Source organism: Triticum dicoccoides, chromosome 3A (genome assembly GCF_002162155.2).
Source record: "Triticum dicoccoides isolate Atlit2015 ecotype Zavitan chromosome 3A, WEW_v2.0, whole genome shotgun sequence".
Lineage (NCBI taxonomy): Eukaryota > Viridiplantae > Streptophyta > Magnoliopsida > Poales > Poaceae > Triticum > Triticum dicoccoides.
In genome coordinates, this window is record NC_041384.1 from 154,804,538 (window position 1) to 154,817,490 (window position 12,953).

At 51.1% G+C, this 12,953-nt stretch overlaps 1 protein-coding gene across 1 annotated transcript; it reads right to left on the reverse strand.

Annotated features, from left to right (window-relative positions):
* Positions 1-395: 395 nt before the first annotated feature.
* Positions 396-8,470, reverse strand: LOC119267683 (putative E3 ubiquitin-protein ligase LIN). The gene is made up of 12 exons (XM_037549114.1): positions 7,645-8,470; positions 7,291-7,545; positions 4,381-4,469; positions 3,046-4,281; positions 2,816-2,960; positions 2,158-2,722; positions 1,934-2,058; positions 1,692-1,808; positions 1,480-1,611; positions 994-1,374; positions 636-884; positions 396-553 (listed from the first exon to the last, which is right to left on the reverse strand). The coding sequence occupies exons 1-12, from the start codon at positions 8,464-8,466 to the stop codon at positions 536-538; spliced, it is 4,134 nt and encodes a 1,377-aa protein (XP_037405011.1). The 5' UTR covers positions 8,467-8,470; the 3' UTR covers positions 396-535.
* Positions 8,471-12,953: the final 4,483 nt, after the last annotated feature.

The window sequence follows — 12,953 nt, forward strand, 5'->3', positions numbered from 1 at the left end:
CGCTCGCGCTCCGGGTCCCTTCCCCGGCCGGATCTGCTGCTGGAGCCGCGTCCGGAGCTCCACATACGGCCCCACATGGCGGCTGGAGGCGGGGCGGGTGGTCGCCGGCGGCGAGGAATGTGTAGAGGGGAAAGGGAAATTGGGTGGCTTGCGGCGGTGGGGATAGGGTTTGGACCCGCAAAAGGGTCGCGGAACCGCATTTATGCTGTTCGGGACGTGCAGTTTGCGGGTTGCGGCAAAATATTTTACGGGCCGGGCGAGTATGCGGGCTTTGTTCTGACCGAAAAATTGGGCCGGCCAGAATATAGCCCGCATACTCATCAGAATTTTTGCGGGCCGGGCGTTTTGCGGGGTCTGCTAGAGTTGCTCTTAACAATCCGTGCAAAACAGCAAAAGCATGCCAAAAAATTACTCTACATTTAAATTACAAGTATATTTTAGCTGTACATCCCCATTTCTGGTCACCATTCTGCACAAAGATAGGTGACTTATTCCGTCGTCCCCACCCTGTACGCGACAATCTGCATATCTCTGCTCAAGTCAATCCCCAAGCCTGTAGAAAAATAAGGGAACTCAGTGTAAGAACAGCCTTCGTGCAATATTGGCTAAAAAAATAGTAAGACCACGACCCTGACCTGAATTTTGCCGTCAGACGTTCCGACGACGAGGACGTCCCCGTCGGCGTCCACCGCCATGCACTGGACCCGGCAGCCGGCGCCGCCGGCCTGAAGAGCGCCGATCTTGATGAGCTTCTCCCTGGACCAGATCTCCACGGCGCCGTTCCTTGAGCCCAGGTACACCAGGTCCGCGCTCACCACCAGTGACCGCACCTCCGCCGCCGACGGTATCGACCCAACCAGGTTGTAGTTCGAGCTGTTCCATATCTACACGCAGCAGCAGCAACGCCCCCAAACCGTCGTCAGAAACAACTCACAAAAGCATCGAGTCGCCGGAGATAGTTTGGTTTGTCGATCGAGTTCATGTAGCAAGCACCTTGACGGACGCGCCGTCGAGAGGGGTGCTCCCGGTGTAGAGCAGCCCGTCGTGGACCTGCAGGGAGTAGACCGGGTTGGACTTGCCGAGGATCCTCTTGTTCCCGGGCTGGATGACGCCCAGCGTGCCGCTGGCCAGGTCGATCTCCTGGATGCTGCCGTCGTTGCAGCCGCAGAAGAGCTTGCCGTGCACCAGCGCCATGGACCGCACGGACTTGCTCGGGTTCAGCACCTTGGGGGTGCCGCCGTTCCAGCTCAGCGTCTTCACGCCAGCGCCCTGCGGCACGAAGCAGGCCATGGCGCTCGCCACCGCCAGGTTCTGCACGGGGTCCCTCGTGTCGTACACCTCCGCGCACCGGAGGCCGTCCCGGAACTGCCAAACCTGCCCATGTACGTACCAGCCAACGAGTTTTATTCTGAACTTTGCACATTGTGATTAATCCGTAACTTTCCTCGATTTTACGAAGAAAGAAATATATGTTGTTACCCTGATAGTTCTGTCCATGGATCCGCTGTACAGCTTCTCCTCCGAAGGCAGGATTGACAAGCTGGTGATGGCTTTCGCGTGCTCCTGGGATTCCTGGACGAGCCGAAGGATGTTCTCGCTTCCCTCCCAGACCTGGATTTAAATTTTCAGACTTCAGAAACTGAAACCATTGTGATGACCTGTGGCTGAAACTGAAACTATGGATGAGCAACCTTTAGTGTTCCATCAGAGTGCCCGGAGAAGATGTAGCTCTTGTAGTAAACGATCGACGTGACCTCGCCGTTCGAGCTGCAGTCGGCGTTGTTCAGCTCCTTGTGGTTCCACATGTCCTGCCACAAGAAAAAGAAACATTCTTCAGCAAACATAAATCTTGCATGCAGTAGTTCAACTTTTGTGAATTTAGAATTTTTTTTTTGTGAATTTATTCGGATCGTTTGTAAACGCTGAGCCTTACGATGCTAGACTCCTGACCATCTGACAGTAGCTTCAGCATCTCGAACGCTAGGCCGGACGATTTCTTGAGCTCCCTCAGTGTTCTCAGCACGTCCTTGATGTACGTCGTGATGTCTTGCATTCCCTCTGAAACAATGTCATGAGCTTTGTTAAATAAATAAGAGAGGAGAGAAGTTTAGTTTACAACTTATCAGCAGAATGATCGTCGAGCAGCCAGTAACCAACCGCGGTCGTTCATGAAGCTCCTCAGCGCCACCATGGCGAGGGCGCGGTCGCTGCCGTGCTTGGCGGACCTGAGGACGAGCACAAGCTGCCGGAGCAGGCAGACACGCGCGGCGCCGAGCACGCCGGTGTCCGGGAGGAGGGAGAGCATGTGGACGAGCCATGCCGCGCACACGAGGCTCGCCGCGAACAGCTCCGCGTTCTTGCTCTCCAGGCACTCGGACAGGGCCTCCAGCACCAGCCCGAACTCGTGGCTCACCAGCGCGTAGGCCGTCTTCCTCTCCCACTCCGACGCCGCCTTCTCCTCCCCGGCGGCGTCGTCCTCGGCGCCGTCGGTGCCACGAACGACGCTCAGCTCCTGCGACTGCCGGTACCTCTCCTTCACCCTGGCGAGCTTCAGCAGGGCCGACCGGGCGAGCGGCCGCCCCGACGACGAGAACTTTCCGGGGAAGTTCATGATGGTCTCGGCGGCGAGGAGCTGGCTCCTCGGGAAATCCGAGTTCTTGAGGCACTGCACGAGGCTGTCCATCGCCTCCTCGCGGTACATGCTTATCTTCCTCGGCTCCACCTGACGATCACATCAAATTATTTGGATTCAGAAGAGCTACATATGAATCATTCTGTAAGCTGATCTGAATAAATTATACTGTGCTCAGCTCACCAAGAGATCGAGCTGAAGAAGAAGTCCGGCAACGACGGGGCTCTGCTCCGGCGTCGTGGACTGCAGATACACGAGGAGCGTGTGCATCATGCTGAAGGAGCTCCCCTCTTTGATCGCCCGAAGCACACGTTCCGCGGCCGATCGCCTGAAGTCCGAATAACGGTTATGCATGGGGTCGACAAGGCAGCACTTGGAAAGCGTGGGAGGAATGTGGAATTTGATTTCGTTACCTTTTCAGCTTCAGAAGCTCGGAGAGGAACCGCACGATTTCGAACTTGTCGGCGTCGCCGACGACGTGGAAGGCGTCTAGGACGGCGTTCACCGCCAGCTTCTCCACGATGCTGCTCCGGCAGTGGCCGTCTTCCCCGATGCATCGCATCAGGATCCTCATTGCGGCCACCCTTACCTCCACCTGCTCGGCCTCCAAGACCAGCGCCGTGCTCCTAACGAACCTCTCAGACACCAGAGAGGACCTCGGCACCGGCGGCGTGCTCTCCCGGCTGACGCCTGATTCTGTGAGAATCTGGCTCAGGAGGATCACTGACGCGGACTTGGGCTTGACGCACATGTTGAGCGCGTCTGCCTCATCGGCTCGCCGGATGGTTGCCACCAGCGCTTCGCCCATGTCCATCTCAACGAGCTGCTCCACGGAAGGAGACAGGAGGAAGATGAGCACGACGGCCTCGACGAGCCCTTTCTTGAACAGCGCGACCAGGCAGTCCACGTCGGTGTCCACCCGCGTGAGCGTCTGCACGACGCCGTCGTCGCGGGAGGCGAGCTCGGCGAGGAGGAAGACGGCCACCTGCAGCACCTGCGCGCTGACGGAGTTGAAGAGGATCTCCACGAAGCCGTTGATGACGGCGGGCTTGGCCAGCGCGGAGAAGAAGGCCTGCTCGGCGGCGCCGGCCTCGCGCCAGAGCCGCTCGATCCTGAGGACCGACTTCTCCGACTCGGCCAGCTCCTCGGACGTGCAGAGGCAGGACGCCGCGGCGCGGAGCTCGCCGACGGCGCTCTCCACCGTGGCCTGCACGATGACGCTGGTCGGCGACGGCGCGCTCGCCTGGCTGCCGGTGGCGTCCGGGGACGGCGAGTTGATCTTGAACGCGGGGGCCGGGCTTTCCATCCTCGCGGTCGCGGGCGTTCTCGGCACCGCGGGCGTGGCGGGCGTGGGGGGCGTGATCGGCGTGGCGGGCGGGCTCTGCTCGCGCCAGCCGGCGATGAGGCGCTTGAGGACGTAGTTGGTCTTGGGGAGGCTGCCGCCGTGGAGGTGCTGGCGCGTGATGGGGCAGGTGGCGTTGCCGCGGTCGAGCCACTCCTGTATGGCGCGGCGCTCGTACGTCTGGCCGGTCTCGAGCGTGACGGGGTCGTCGAAGACCTGGCTCGTGATCGGGCACACGAAGTCCTTGGGCGTCGTCGCCGCCTGCTGCTGGTGCCGCGACAGCTCGGCGTCGCCGCCCATCGGGGACCTGTATGTATTCAAATCCATGAGCACGTGTCTCCATCGATACCATCGGTGCAATCTAGGTCGGGGAAATGCTGTTTCTGGAAGCGGGTGAAATGGTTACCTCGAGGGCTCCGGAGAGGGGCGGGCGCCGTCGTCGGCGCGTGGCTGAGCTCTGCGTGGCTTGGACAGTGGGGACGACGCAGGCTTTTCCTAGGAGACAAGGCAACAACATTGGGAACTCAGCTCTGGAGCGATGAGAAGCAAACGAGGGTTGGGTTCATCCATCCCTCCAAGTAGTAGAAACTAGAAACTACCGTAATTACATGTCTTCTTTTACTGAACCTTCTTTTAGGAAAGTTAAGAACTCAATTTCGTGATTTGAAAGGGCCATTTGTCTTAAAAAAATTTAAATCACTAACATCTGGAATTACGCTATAAAATCAAATTGTTTGAAAATGTGCAACTCTAGTGAAATGGGGTCACTAGGGTCATCTCCAAATTGCAAATTCAATCAAACATATGTCAATTTTTTTTGCGGCAAAACATATATCAATTGTAAAAAAACTCAAATTGCAAACTCATTCTCTTCAACGCCGAGCTAACCTAGCACCCGAAAAAACCTAGAAAAACCGCTGAAGAAGCCTAGGTAGATATTTTCAAGGAATTAGTTTTTCTGGCATTCAGGATAAGTCCTTGCAACCAATTAAATTTTGTCTTGTGCGTGGAAAAAGCATGGGGTGCCTCGTGACTTAGTTTGCTTGGATGCAAGGCAATATCTACGTAGTGAGCAAAAAAAAAATCCTGCCGCCTGGTGTTAGCACCCTCGTTGTAGATGGCCTAAGAAGATGAGGATGGTTGGATGTTTCCAAGTGATTTTTTTTCATGAATTATCTCAAATTTTATTACATCTCAGTCACATATCTTACTAGTCGGGATTGGATATCCGAAACCTCCCACCGCAGTAATTTCCGGGATTGTAGTATGGTAGTCGTTCATACCACTATCGATTATAAGTGCTACTACCTCTGTTTCTAATGTACTTAAACTACCAAAACGTCTTATATTTAAGAACGGAGGGAGTGTTTTGAAATCCATGAATGAATACTTTTTTCTAAGTTAATGATTGTGAGTGTTGGTTCGTTATTTGCAAAAATTCAGTAGTTTTTGTTTTGTAGTTTCAGTTACAAAAGCAGAAGGACAGTTGTAAGTGTCTCAAACGACTCAGGAATAGCAAATGAACCATTATATTTATATGCTTTGCCATCTAGATATTCACCCTAGCTTTAGGTTCTCATACTTTTTTTGTGTGAATAGCTTCTCATATACTTATTTGTGTTTGTCGAATTGTGTTATTCTACACTTATTTATAGGCCAGTATGTACATAATTTTGCCAAAATGTCATTACGACAATATTCAGCGAATCGAAATACAATCTAACTTACTACTGAAATTTAGAAAACTAAATCACAACACTTATGGCAAGTTTCTTTTCAGCAGATTATACCATAAAAAAGTTAACTCGTTTCTAAAACGTGTAAAACCGATTAAACCAAAACCGGGCTATCAATTATTATTTTTTGCGAATGGGGTTATGACAACTCATCAGGAACACATCCAACATATCTCCTTGTTTTGCAATACCTCCATTCGATGAATTCCTAGAAAGTGTGGCTTCAAACTTTTCTAACTTTGTCTTATTCTACATAAATAAACATTTTGATTGATAAATATTTAAATTTCATATTTTTTTAGTGAAAAATCCCTAAATACCAATATCTAAAACACATCTTCTATTTACGAACTAGCAGAGTAGGAATTAATTGATTTCAGCACATTGATAGGAGTACCTATGTGCTAATTACGAAAACAGTAGTTCTTTTGAGAGTACGCAAATTGCGAAACATACCTTTACAGAAAAGAGAATTGCAAGTACAAGACAACTATCATTCGTTGCGTACACTAGTTTTATAAATTTGTAGAATGAAACTCGGTCAATTTTTCTTGTAGAATCCAGACCATTTATCAGACCGAGATCTAGTGACTGACCCCTAGCCAGTCACGCCGTAACTGGCGGGAAACCAGCCGTTGGATGAAGGATGGAAAGCCCGGATCAAACGCTGTAGCAAAATACCGTAGGAGACACTGTACATGAAGCACTGAAGCTCATCCACTGTGGACGAATTCCTCTAGACGGGTTACTGTACCTAGGGTACTGTTCACACAGATCTGTCCATAAATTCTTGACCAGACGGTGTAGAGAAGGGGACAAGGCACCATACTGTTCACCGGTGACTCGTCAACAATAAGTCACCGGATCTCAGTCCCCATTTATCCAATCATCCTTATGGTTTAGTTTCAGGTTGTTAAATTGTGATGATCTTGTTTTCTAATGTGTTGTGACTTGTGAAGAAGGTAAGTAAGAATGTAAACAAAAAATGTCAGCTTATTAGAATAAATAAGACCAAGTCTAGTCTAGTTATTTAAATGGGGTTATCATAAACTTACAAACGGGTCTAAGTTGCCTAATTCAAAGTTCTTATTTTTACTTGTAGGCCGGCATCCATGTTTAATTATTATAAACTACCGCACATCCTAACTAATCATGAACCGGGATGTGCACTGCTAATCTTTTTGGGGACTGCGATTCATAAGAAATGACTAGAGCTGAGCACCAATGAACTTCTCTGATTTCGGACTAGGGATCCAATCACGAACAAGGATGCAAGCGGACCGTCGTGGACCATCCGTGAATGGTTTGCTTGCATCCCTGTTTCGGATGATAATAAAACACCTCTCTAGTTTCGGCTTAAGAGAACTTCTTTAAGTTTCGGTCCGTGTCGAGGTTCAGATACATGTACATCTAAAAAAAATGGTTCAGATCACTCGAAAAAAAGATTCAGATATAGCTATACGTATATAGGGAAAATATCTGATGCATCAAAGCTTATGATGCTACCAGTGCATCGAACTCACATTATGCTTTTAAAATGTTCAAAAATTTCTGAAAAAAATTAGCACACAGACACACACCTGTTTTCCGGTGTAGATCTCGGATGAAGAATCCTCCGTGCTTTCGTCGGAAGCCGTGGCAGGAGAGTACCCGGCCCGGAGTCTGGACGCCGGGCTTCCTCTGCCGACCTGCGGCGGCTGCTTCTTCTGCTGCTGCACTATGAGGTGCGGAGCCACGCGCTGCGGGTACAGGCTCGGCGGCCTCATCATTTCCCTCCGGCCCTTGATGCTGCCCTGCCGCGGGTACATGTCGCCCTCCGCCTCCGCCCACATCGGCTACAAAATCACCGGAACCTGCTGTGACTCTGGAGTCTGGACTACTCCGTTGAGCACGCTGAAATGGATGGAAAGAACGAAGTGTCTATGGAGACTTACATTATTCCGTACGCCATTCTGCGAACTGACGGCCCCATCGTCGGCGTCCGTCGAGGCTTCCTCGTAGCCGGTGTTCTCGTACTCGTCGGCGTGCTGTCCGGTGGTGAATACAAGCTCTGGGGGAGGAGGCGGCGGCGTCATCCGTGGCGCCTCGCCGGCTTCGAGGATCTTCTTTAGGTAGAGCGCGTAGGCCTTGCAGTTCACGTCCAGCACCATCTCGTACTCGCGCTCCAGGCCCCTCATCTCGTGCGCCTGGGCGCCGCTCATCAGCGACAGCACCCTCATCGCCGACAGCGCCACTGTCTCGTCGGATCTTTCCTCGTCGCCCTGCGCCGCGGAAGCCACGGCGGCGACGGCCGACGCGCGGCGCGTGGCGAAGTGCCGCATGACGGCGAGGAGGCGCGGCGCGAAGAGCGCCTCGAATGCCGCGGGCGCGAGCTCGTGGCGCGCGAGCGCGGGGTCGAGGACGAAGAGGTCGAGCACGGCGGACGCGGCGGAAGGCGCCCCGCCGCGTCGTCGCGCTGCCGACGCGATAGCGGAGAGGAGGCAGGAGAGCGGGGTGGCCGCGGGGAGGGACAGCAGCAGCCGCTCGGCGGCGCGGAGCGACGACGGCGACGGCGAGGCGGACGGTACCGTGTCTAGCGCGTCCGATATGAGCGACAGCGCCTGGAGCGTCGCGGCCGTGTGCTGCCCCCCGCTGCCGTCCGCGGCGGCTGCGGCGGAGAGGAGGTGGCGCCGGAGGAGCGGGTCGGCGATGAGCTCCGCGAGGAACGCCGAGGCGTGCGCCACGACGGCGGAGTACGTCGGCGTAGGCCCTGCCATGCTTGCCTTCTCTCGCGTCGCGTGCCGTGCAGCCCGCGCTGAGCAGGACACTCGGTGGTGGGGATGGTTTTGTTTCGATAACCTTGGACTCAGATGCAGACGACGGAGAGGACGAAATGGCCGAAAAGGGCAGGCGTTCTTGGTTGGTGGGACAGAGAGGAGGAGGGGTAGGATGGGGATTTGGCGTCCTGTGGGATTTAAATTATGGCGGGAGGAGGACTGGGTCGGGCTGGGTTCCCGGCCGGCAGCGGTCGGCAGGTAGCGCGCGACGGCGCGACGCGTGGAGAGTCAGAGAGACGGGCCGTTCGTCCGGCGAAAAGGACCGTTTTGGAGTTGCTAAACCTTTGGCAGTAGCGAGAAAGTCAAATCATCATCTCTTCTTTTTGACAGTCCATCGGATCATCTTCTTACTTAAATACGTGGGATTTTTGTTACAATCGTTGTGACAAATGTTTGATGGGGGTGGCTTTCAGTCATTGTCACCATTCACCAAAAACCTTCGAAGAGAAGGACTCGCCAATTGGAGCAAATGGAGAAAACAATGAGACAACGAAGTCACCAACCATAAGAGCAACTTCAACGGGGCTACCTAAACGGACGCGCATTTTGTCCGCCTTTTATTTGTTTGGGTCGACCAGGCGGACGTACGCATCCGCATTTTAAAATGGGTCGGTTTGACCACCCAACGGGGAGGCCGACCCAAATGTGCCGCCATGGAAAAATAATAATAAGTTACACGAAATAAACATAAATAAACAATGGTGCGGCAGCGTGACATCAGGGTACGGCAATGGCTGCCTGTATTTCTAATGCCACCGCGTTTGATGCACCAGGATGTGTAGGCGCCGGCGACCAGGGCGGAAACGCGTCGCCGCCGGAGGAGGAGGAGGGGGAAGGGGAGCACGGGAGGACGAGGCGCGGGGGGTGCCCTTGCCCTTGCCCTTGCCATTGCAGCTGCCGAAGAGGCCCATGGCTAGGGTTTGCGGTCGCCGGCGAGGAAGTAAAGGGAGTGGTGGTGGGGGGAGGGCAGATGTGGAAGGGAGAAGTGGATGAGGCCGACCCCGCCGCACGCGTGGTTAAAAAAGGACGCTTCCATTAACTGACGCGTGGGCCCGCTGTCGGTGATCGTCATAAATAAGACAACCGGTGGCGGTTGGGTGGCCGCCAGGTGGGGACACGGCGGACGGCGAGGAGACGCGCGGCGCGTACGCTTCGCGTCCACGCCGACGCATTCCAGACGCAATTTTGAACCAGAAATGGGTCGACGCGGACGCCAGACGGACATGATTTGAGTTTGGGTCGGCGTGTTGGGCCGCCACTTTTGTCCGCGCCGACCCAAACAGAGGCGGGCGGACGAAATGAGTCGCCCCATTGAAGTTGCTCTAATATACCTTCATCTGCAAGATTTTTGTTAGTACTTCGAATTAGGATATTTATTGGAGCGTGAAAAGACCATTTGATGTTGCACATAGAAGGTTGGAAAAATGATGGAGTTGTTCATTTTAGTTGTGCTTCTTCCAAGTGCTCTTCAGTAAGTACTTTTTCCAAGTTTCAATTCATATTAGTTGTCGCTTAAACAAATGTATTTAGCACTGAAATAAATCTAGATATATCTGTTTCAACGACAAATAATATAGATAGGAGGGAGTACACCTTTTGATGTATGTGATCGACCGACTCTTTGGGGACTCATCCTCTTGCTCCTCACTAGTGCGATGCGCGTGCGCCAGGGGAGCCCTAGCTCAGTTGCTCATGTTAGACATAACTAGATGATGTCCCGCGCGTTGCCGCGGAAAGCATATTAAACCAATGCATAAATAGGTGCTTAAAACCAATGAAAAACAAATGTAAGAGTTTTAAATATTTAAGATAAAACATAAAAGAAGTGTGTGACAAAATGATGTATAAAAGAGAAAAAGATCCCCCAAAAAAAGAAGACATGATTGCTGAAGTGGCGAAGTTTGAGTTGATAGATTAATGCAAAATTATGAGTACATGCATGCGTTGGAAAATAAAGACATGCATGACTAATGAGTGGCATGATTTACATTAATGCAAAAAAGTAACTTATGAGCACATGCATGACTTCTTGATGCCACACAATTTTAATCAAAAGGCTGTAAATAATTGAGGTGATGTGGAGCACACATGTGTGTAGAAATCTAGTAGTGGGGGCTAGCTATTTAGATAAAGAAGATGTATTATACTCAATATCTCCAAAACATAGACGTACGTATCTCTGTCTCCTCCTGATTCTCTCTGTAACCGATCCTTACATGAGATCGATGGATCTGTCTTGTATTGGATGACACAGGCTATCTGCCTAATATAAATAAACATCACGCGGCCTTCTATGAAAGGTAGGAATGCTTCCAGAAATCCTTACATGGTAATCAGAGCGAGCCTTTTCCAAATTATCTAGCCTCCGATCGAGAATCATCTCGTCATGACTTTCGCTTTTGCGCCGGTCGTCCTCGACCTTGGACCACCGCCGATAGAAAAACTCGCAAGGGGGATTTTCCTCCTTTGGAAGTCCTACTGGCTTCGCGTGGAGCGCATGTCACTGGTCTGCTGGACGGCACCGATGCAGCACCCCCGAAGACGGTGGAGCCGCAGCATATGGACAAAACTACGGTCATGGTGACGAACCTAGTCTACGGATCATGGCTGACGAAGGATCAACAAGTTCTCAGCTAGCTTCTGAATTCTCTGTCCAAAGAGATACTCTCGTAGGTCATCGGGAGAGAAAATACCTTTGATCTGTGGACTGATCTCACAACCTTGTTCGCCTCGCAGTCACAATCTCAGATTACGATTCTAAGAATCGCCATCGCCAACACCAAAAAAGGCACCACACCGAGCACCCCGTTCATGCCCCAAGATGAAGAGCTTAGGAGATGAGTTGGCTGCTGCTGGTCGACCTGTTTCTGATCCAAAGATGGTTGACTATATCCTTGCAGGCCTTGATCAAGATTACGATCTAGTAGTTGCAGCAGTCGGCGCCATAAAAAGTATTATCTCTGTTGATGATCTTTTTGCACAGATTGCAACCTTTGATTAGAGGATGGAGATGCTAGGATATGGACCTACAAGCGGCTACAATACATCCGCCAATGCAGCCTACAGAGGGCGCGGCCAGGCTCGGGACAAGGGCCCTCGCGGTCGAGGATCCAGGGGGCGTGGGCGTGGAGATCGCCCTTCTCCTTCTCCTGGTCGAGATGGTGGTGGTGGATACTACCAACATCCACGGCAACAACAACAACAACAACAGCAACAACAAGATCGTGACTATCAGGAGTGTCAGATTTGCTACAAGGATTATGCCGGCGGTGCTAGGGCGTGTTGGCATCGTTATGATGAAGACAACCATGAGAAAAATGGGGAGAACACCGTCACAAACTCCTACGGTATTGAAACTAATTGGTATGCAGATTCTGGCGCCACCGAACACATCATGGGGGAGCTCGACAAACTGACAATGTGGGAGAAGTACCATGGAGGTGATCAAGTGCACACGACAAGAGGTTCTGGTATGAAAATTACTCATATTGGAAACTCAATTGTTCAAACCCCCATAAAAGACTTGCATCTAAATAACATTTTACATAGTCCTCAAGCATCAAAAAAATCTTGTCTCCCGTTCATCACTTTTCCATTGACAATAATGTCCTTATCATATTTTATCCTTATTCTTTTGTGATCAAGGATTTGGCAACAAGGAGAGTCATCCTTAGAGGAAGGTGTGAGGGAGGTCTCTATCCACCTATATCATCATCCTCATGGTCAAACAAACAAGCATGGAGTGTCACAAAGCTAGCTTCAGCAAAGTGGCATAGTCGTTTGGGTCATCTGTCTTCAGCTATCGTTCATCATGTCCTTAGTAAAAATAAACTTCCTTATGAGTCTAGTATTGAGTCGGTTTGTGATTCGTGTCAACAAGATAAGAGTCATCAGTTACCATACCCTGTTTCTACTAGTGTTTTCACTGCTCCATTGCAACTTATATTCTTAGATGTATGGGGGCCAGCCCCTACTTCAGTTGGTAGGTTCTCGTATTATGTAAGCTTTATTGATGACTATAGTAAATTTACTTGGATTTATTTGCTAAAGAAACGATCTGATGTATTCCAAGTCTTTAGCAATTTCCAAAATCTTGTTGAACGCCAACTGAATTCCAAAATTCTTGCCATGCAAACTGACTGGGGTGGTGAGTACGAGAAACTCAATTCTTTTTTTCAAAAGATTGGAGTCTCAAATCATGTTTCTTGTCCACATGCTCACCAACAAAATGGATCAGCTGAACAAAAGCATCACCATATTGTTGAAGTAGGACTAGCATTGCTAGCCAATACATCTATGCCTTTAAAATTTTGGGATGAAGCCTTTTTAACTGCTACATACCTCATCAATATTCGTCCTAGTAAAGTCATAAAATTTGAGAACCCCATCACACGACTTTTTGGTGTCAACCCCGATTACACATCTCT

What these genes read in the sequence shown, in the direction of transcription:
- LOC119267683 (XM_037549114.1), bottom strand. Translation starts at nt 8,466, where the DNA reads ATGGCAGGGCCTACGCCGACGTACTCCGCCGTCGTGGCGCACGCCTCG. An exon ending in AGATCTACACCGGAAAACAG is followed by an intron (nt 4,470 to 7,290) that starts GTGTGTGTCTGT and finishes CTTGTCTCCTAG; the next exon opens with GAAAAGCCTGCGTCGTCCCC. An exon ending in ATGGTCAGGAGTCTAGCATC is followed by an intron (nt 1,809 to 1,933) that starts GTAAGGCTCAGC and finishes TTCTTGTGGCAG; the next exon opens with GACATGTGGAACCACAAGGA.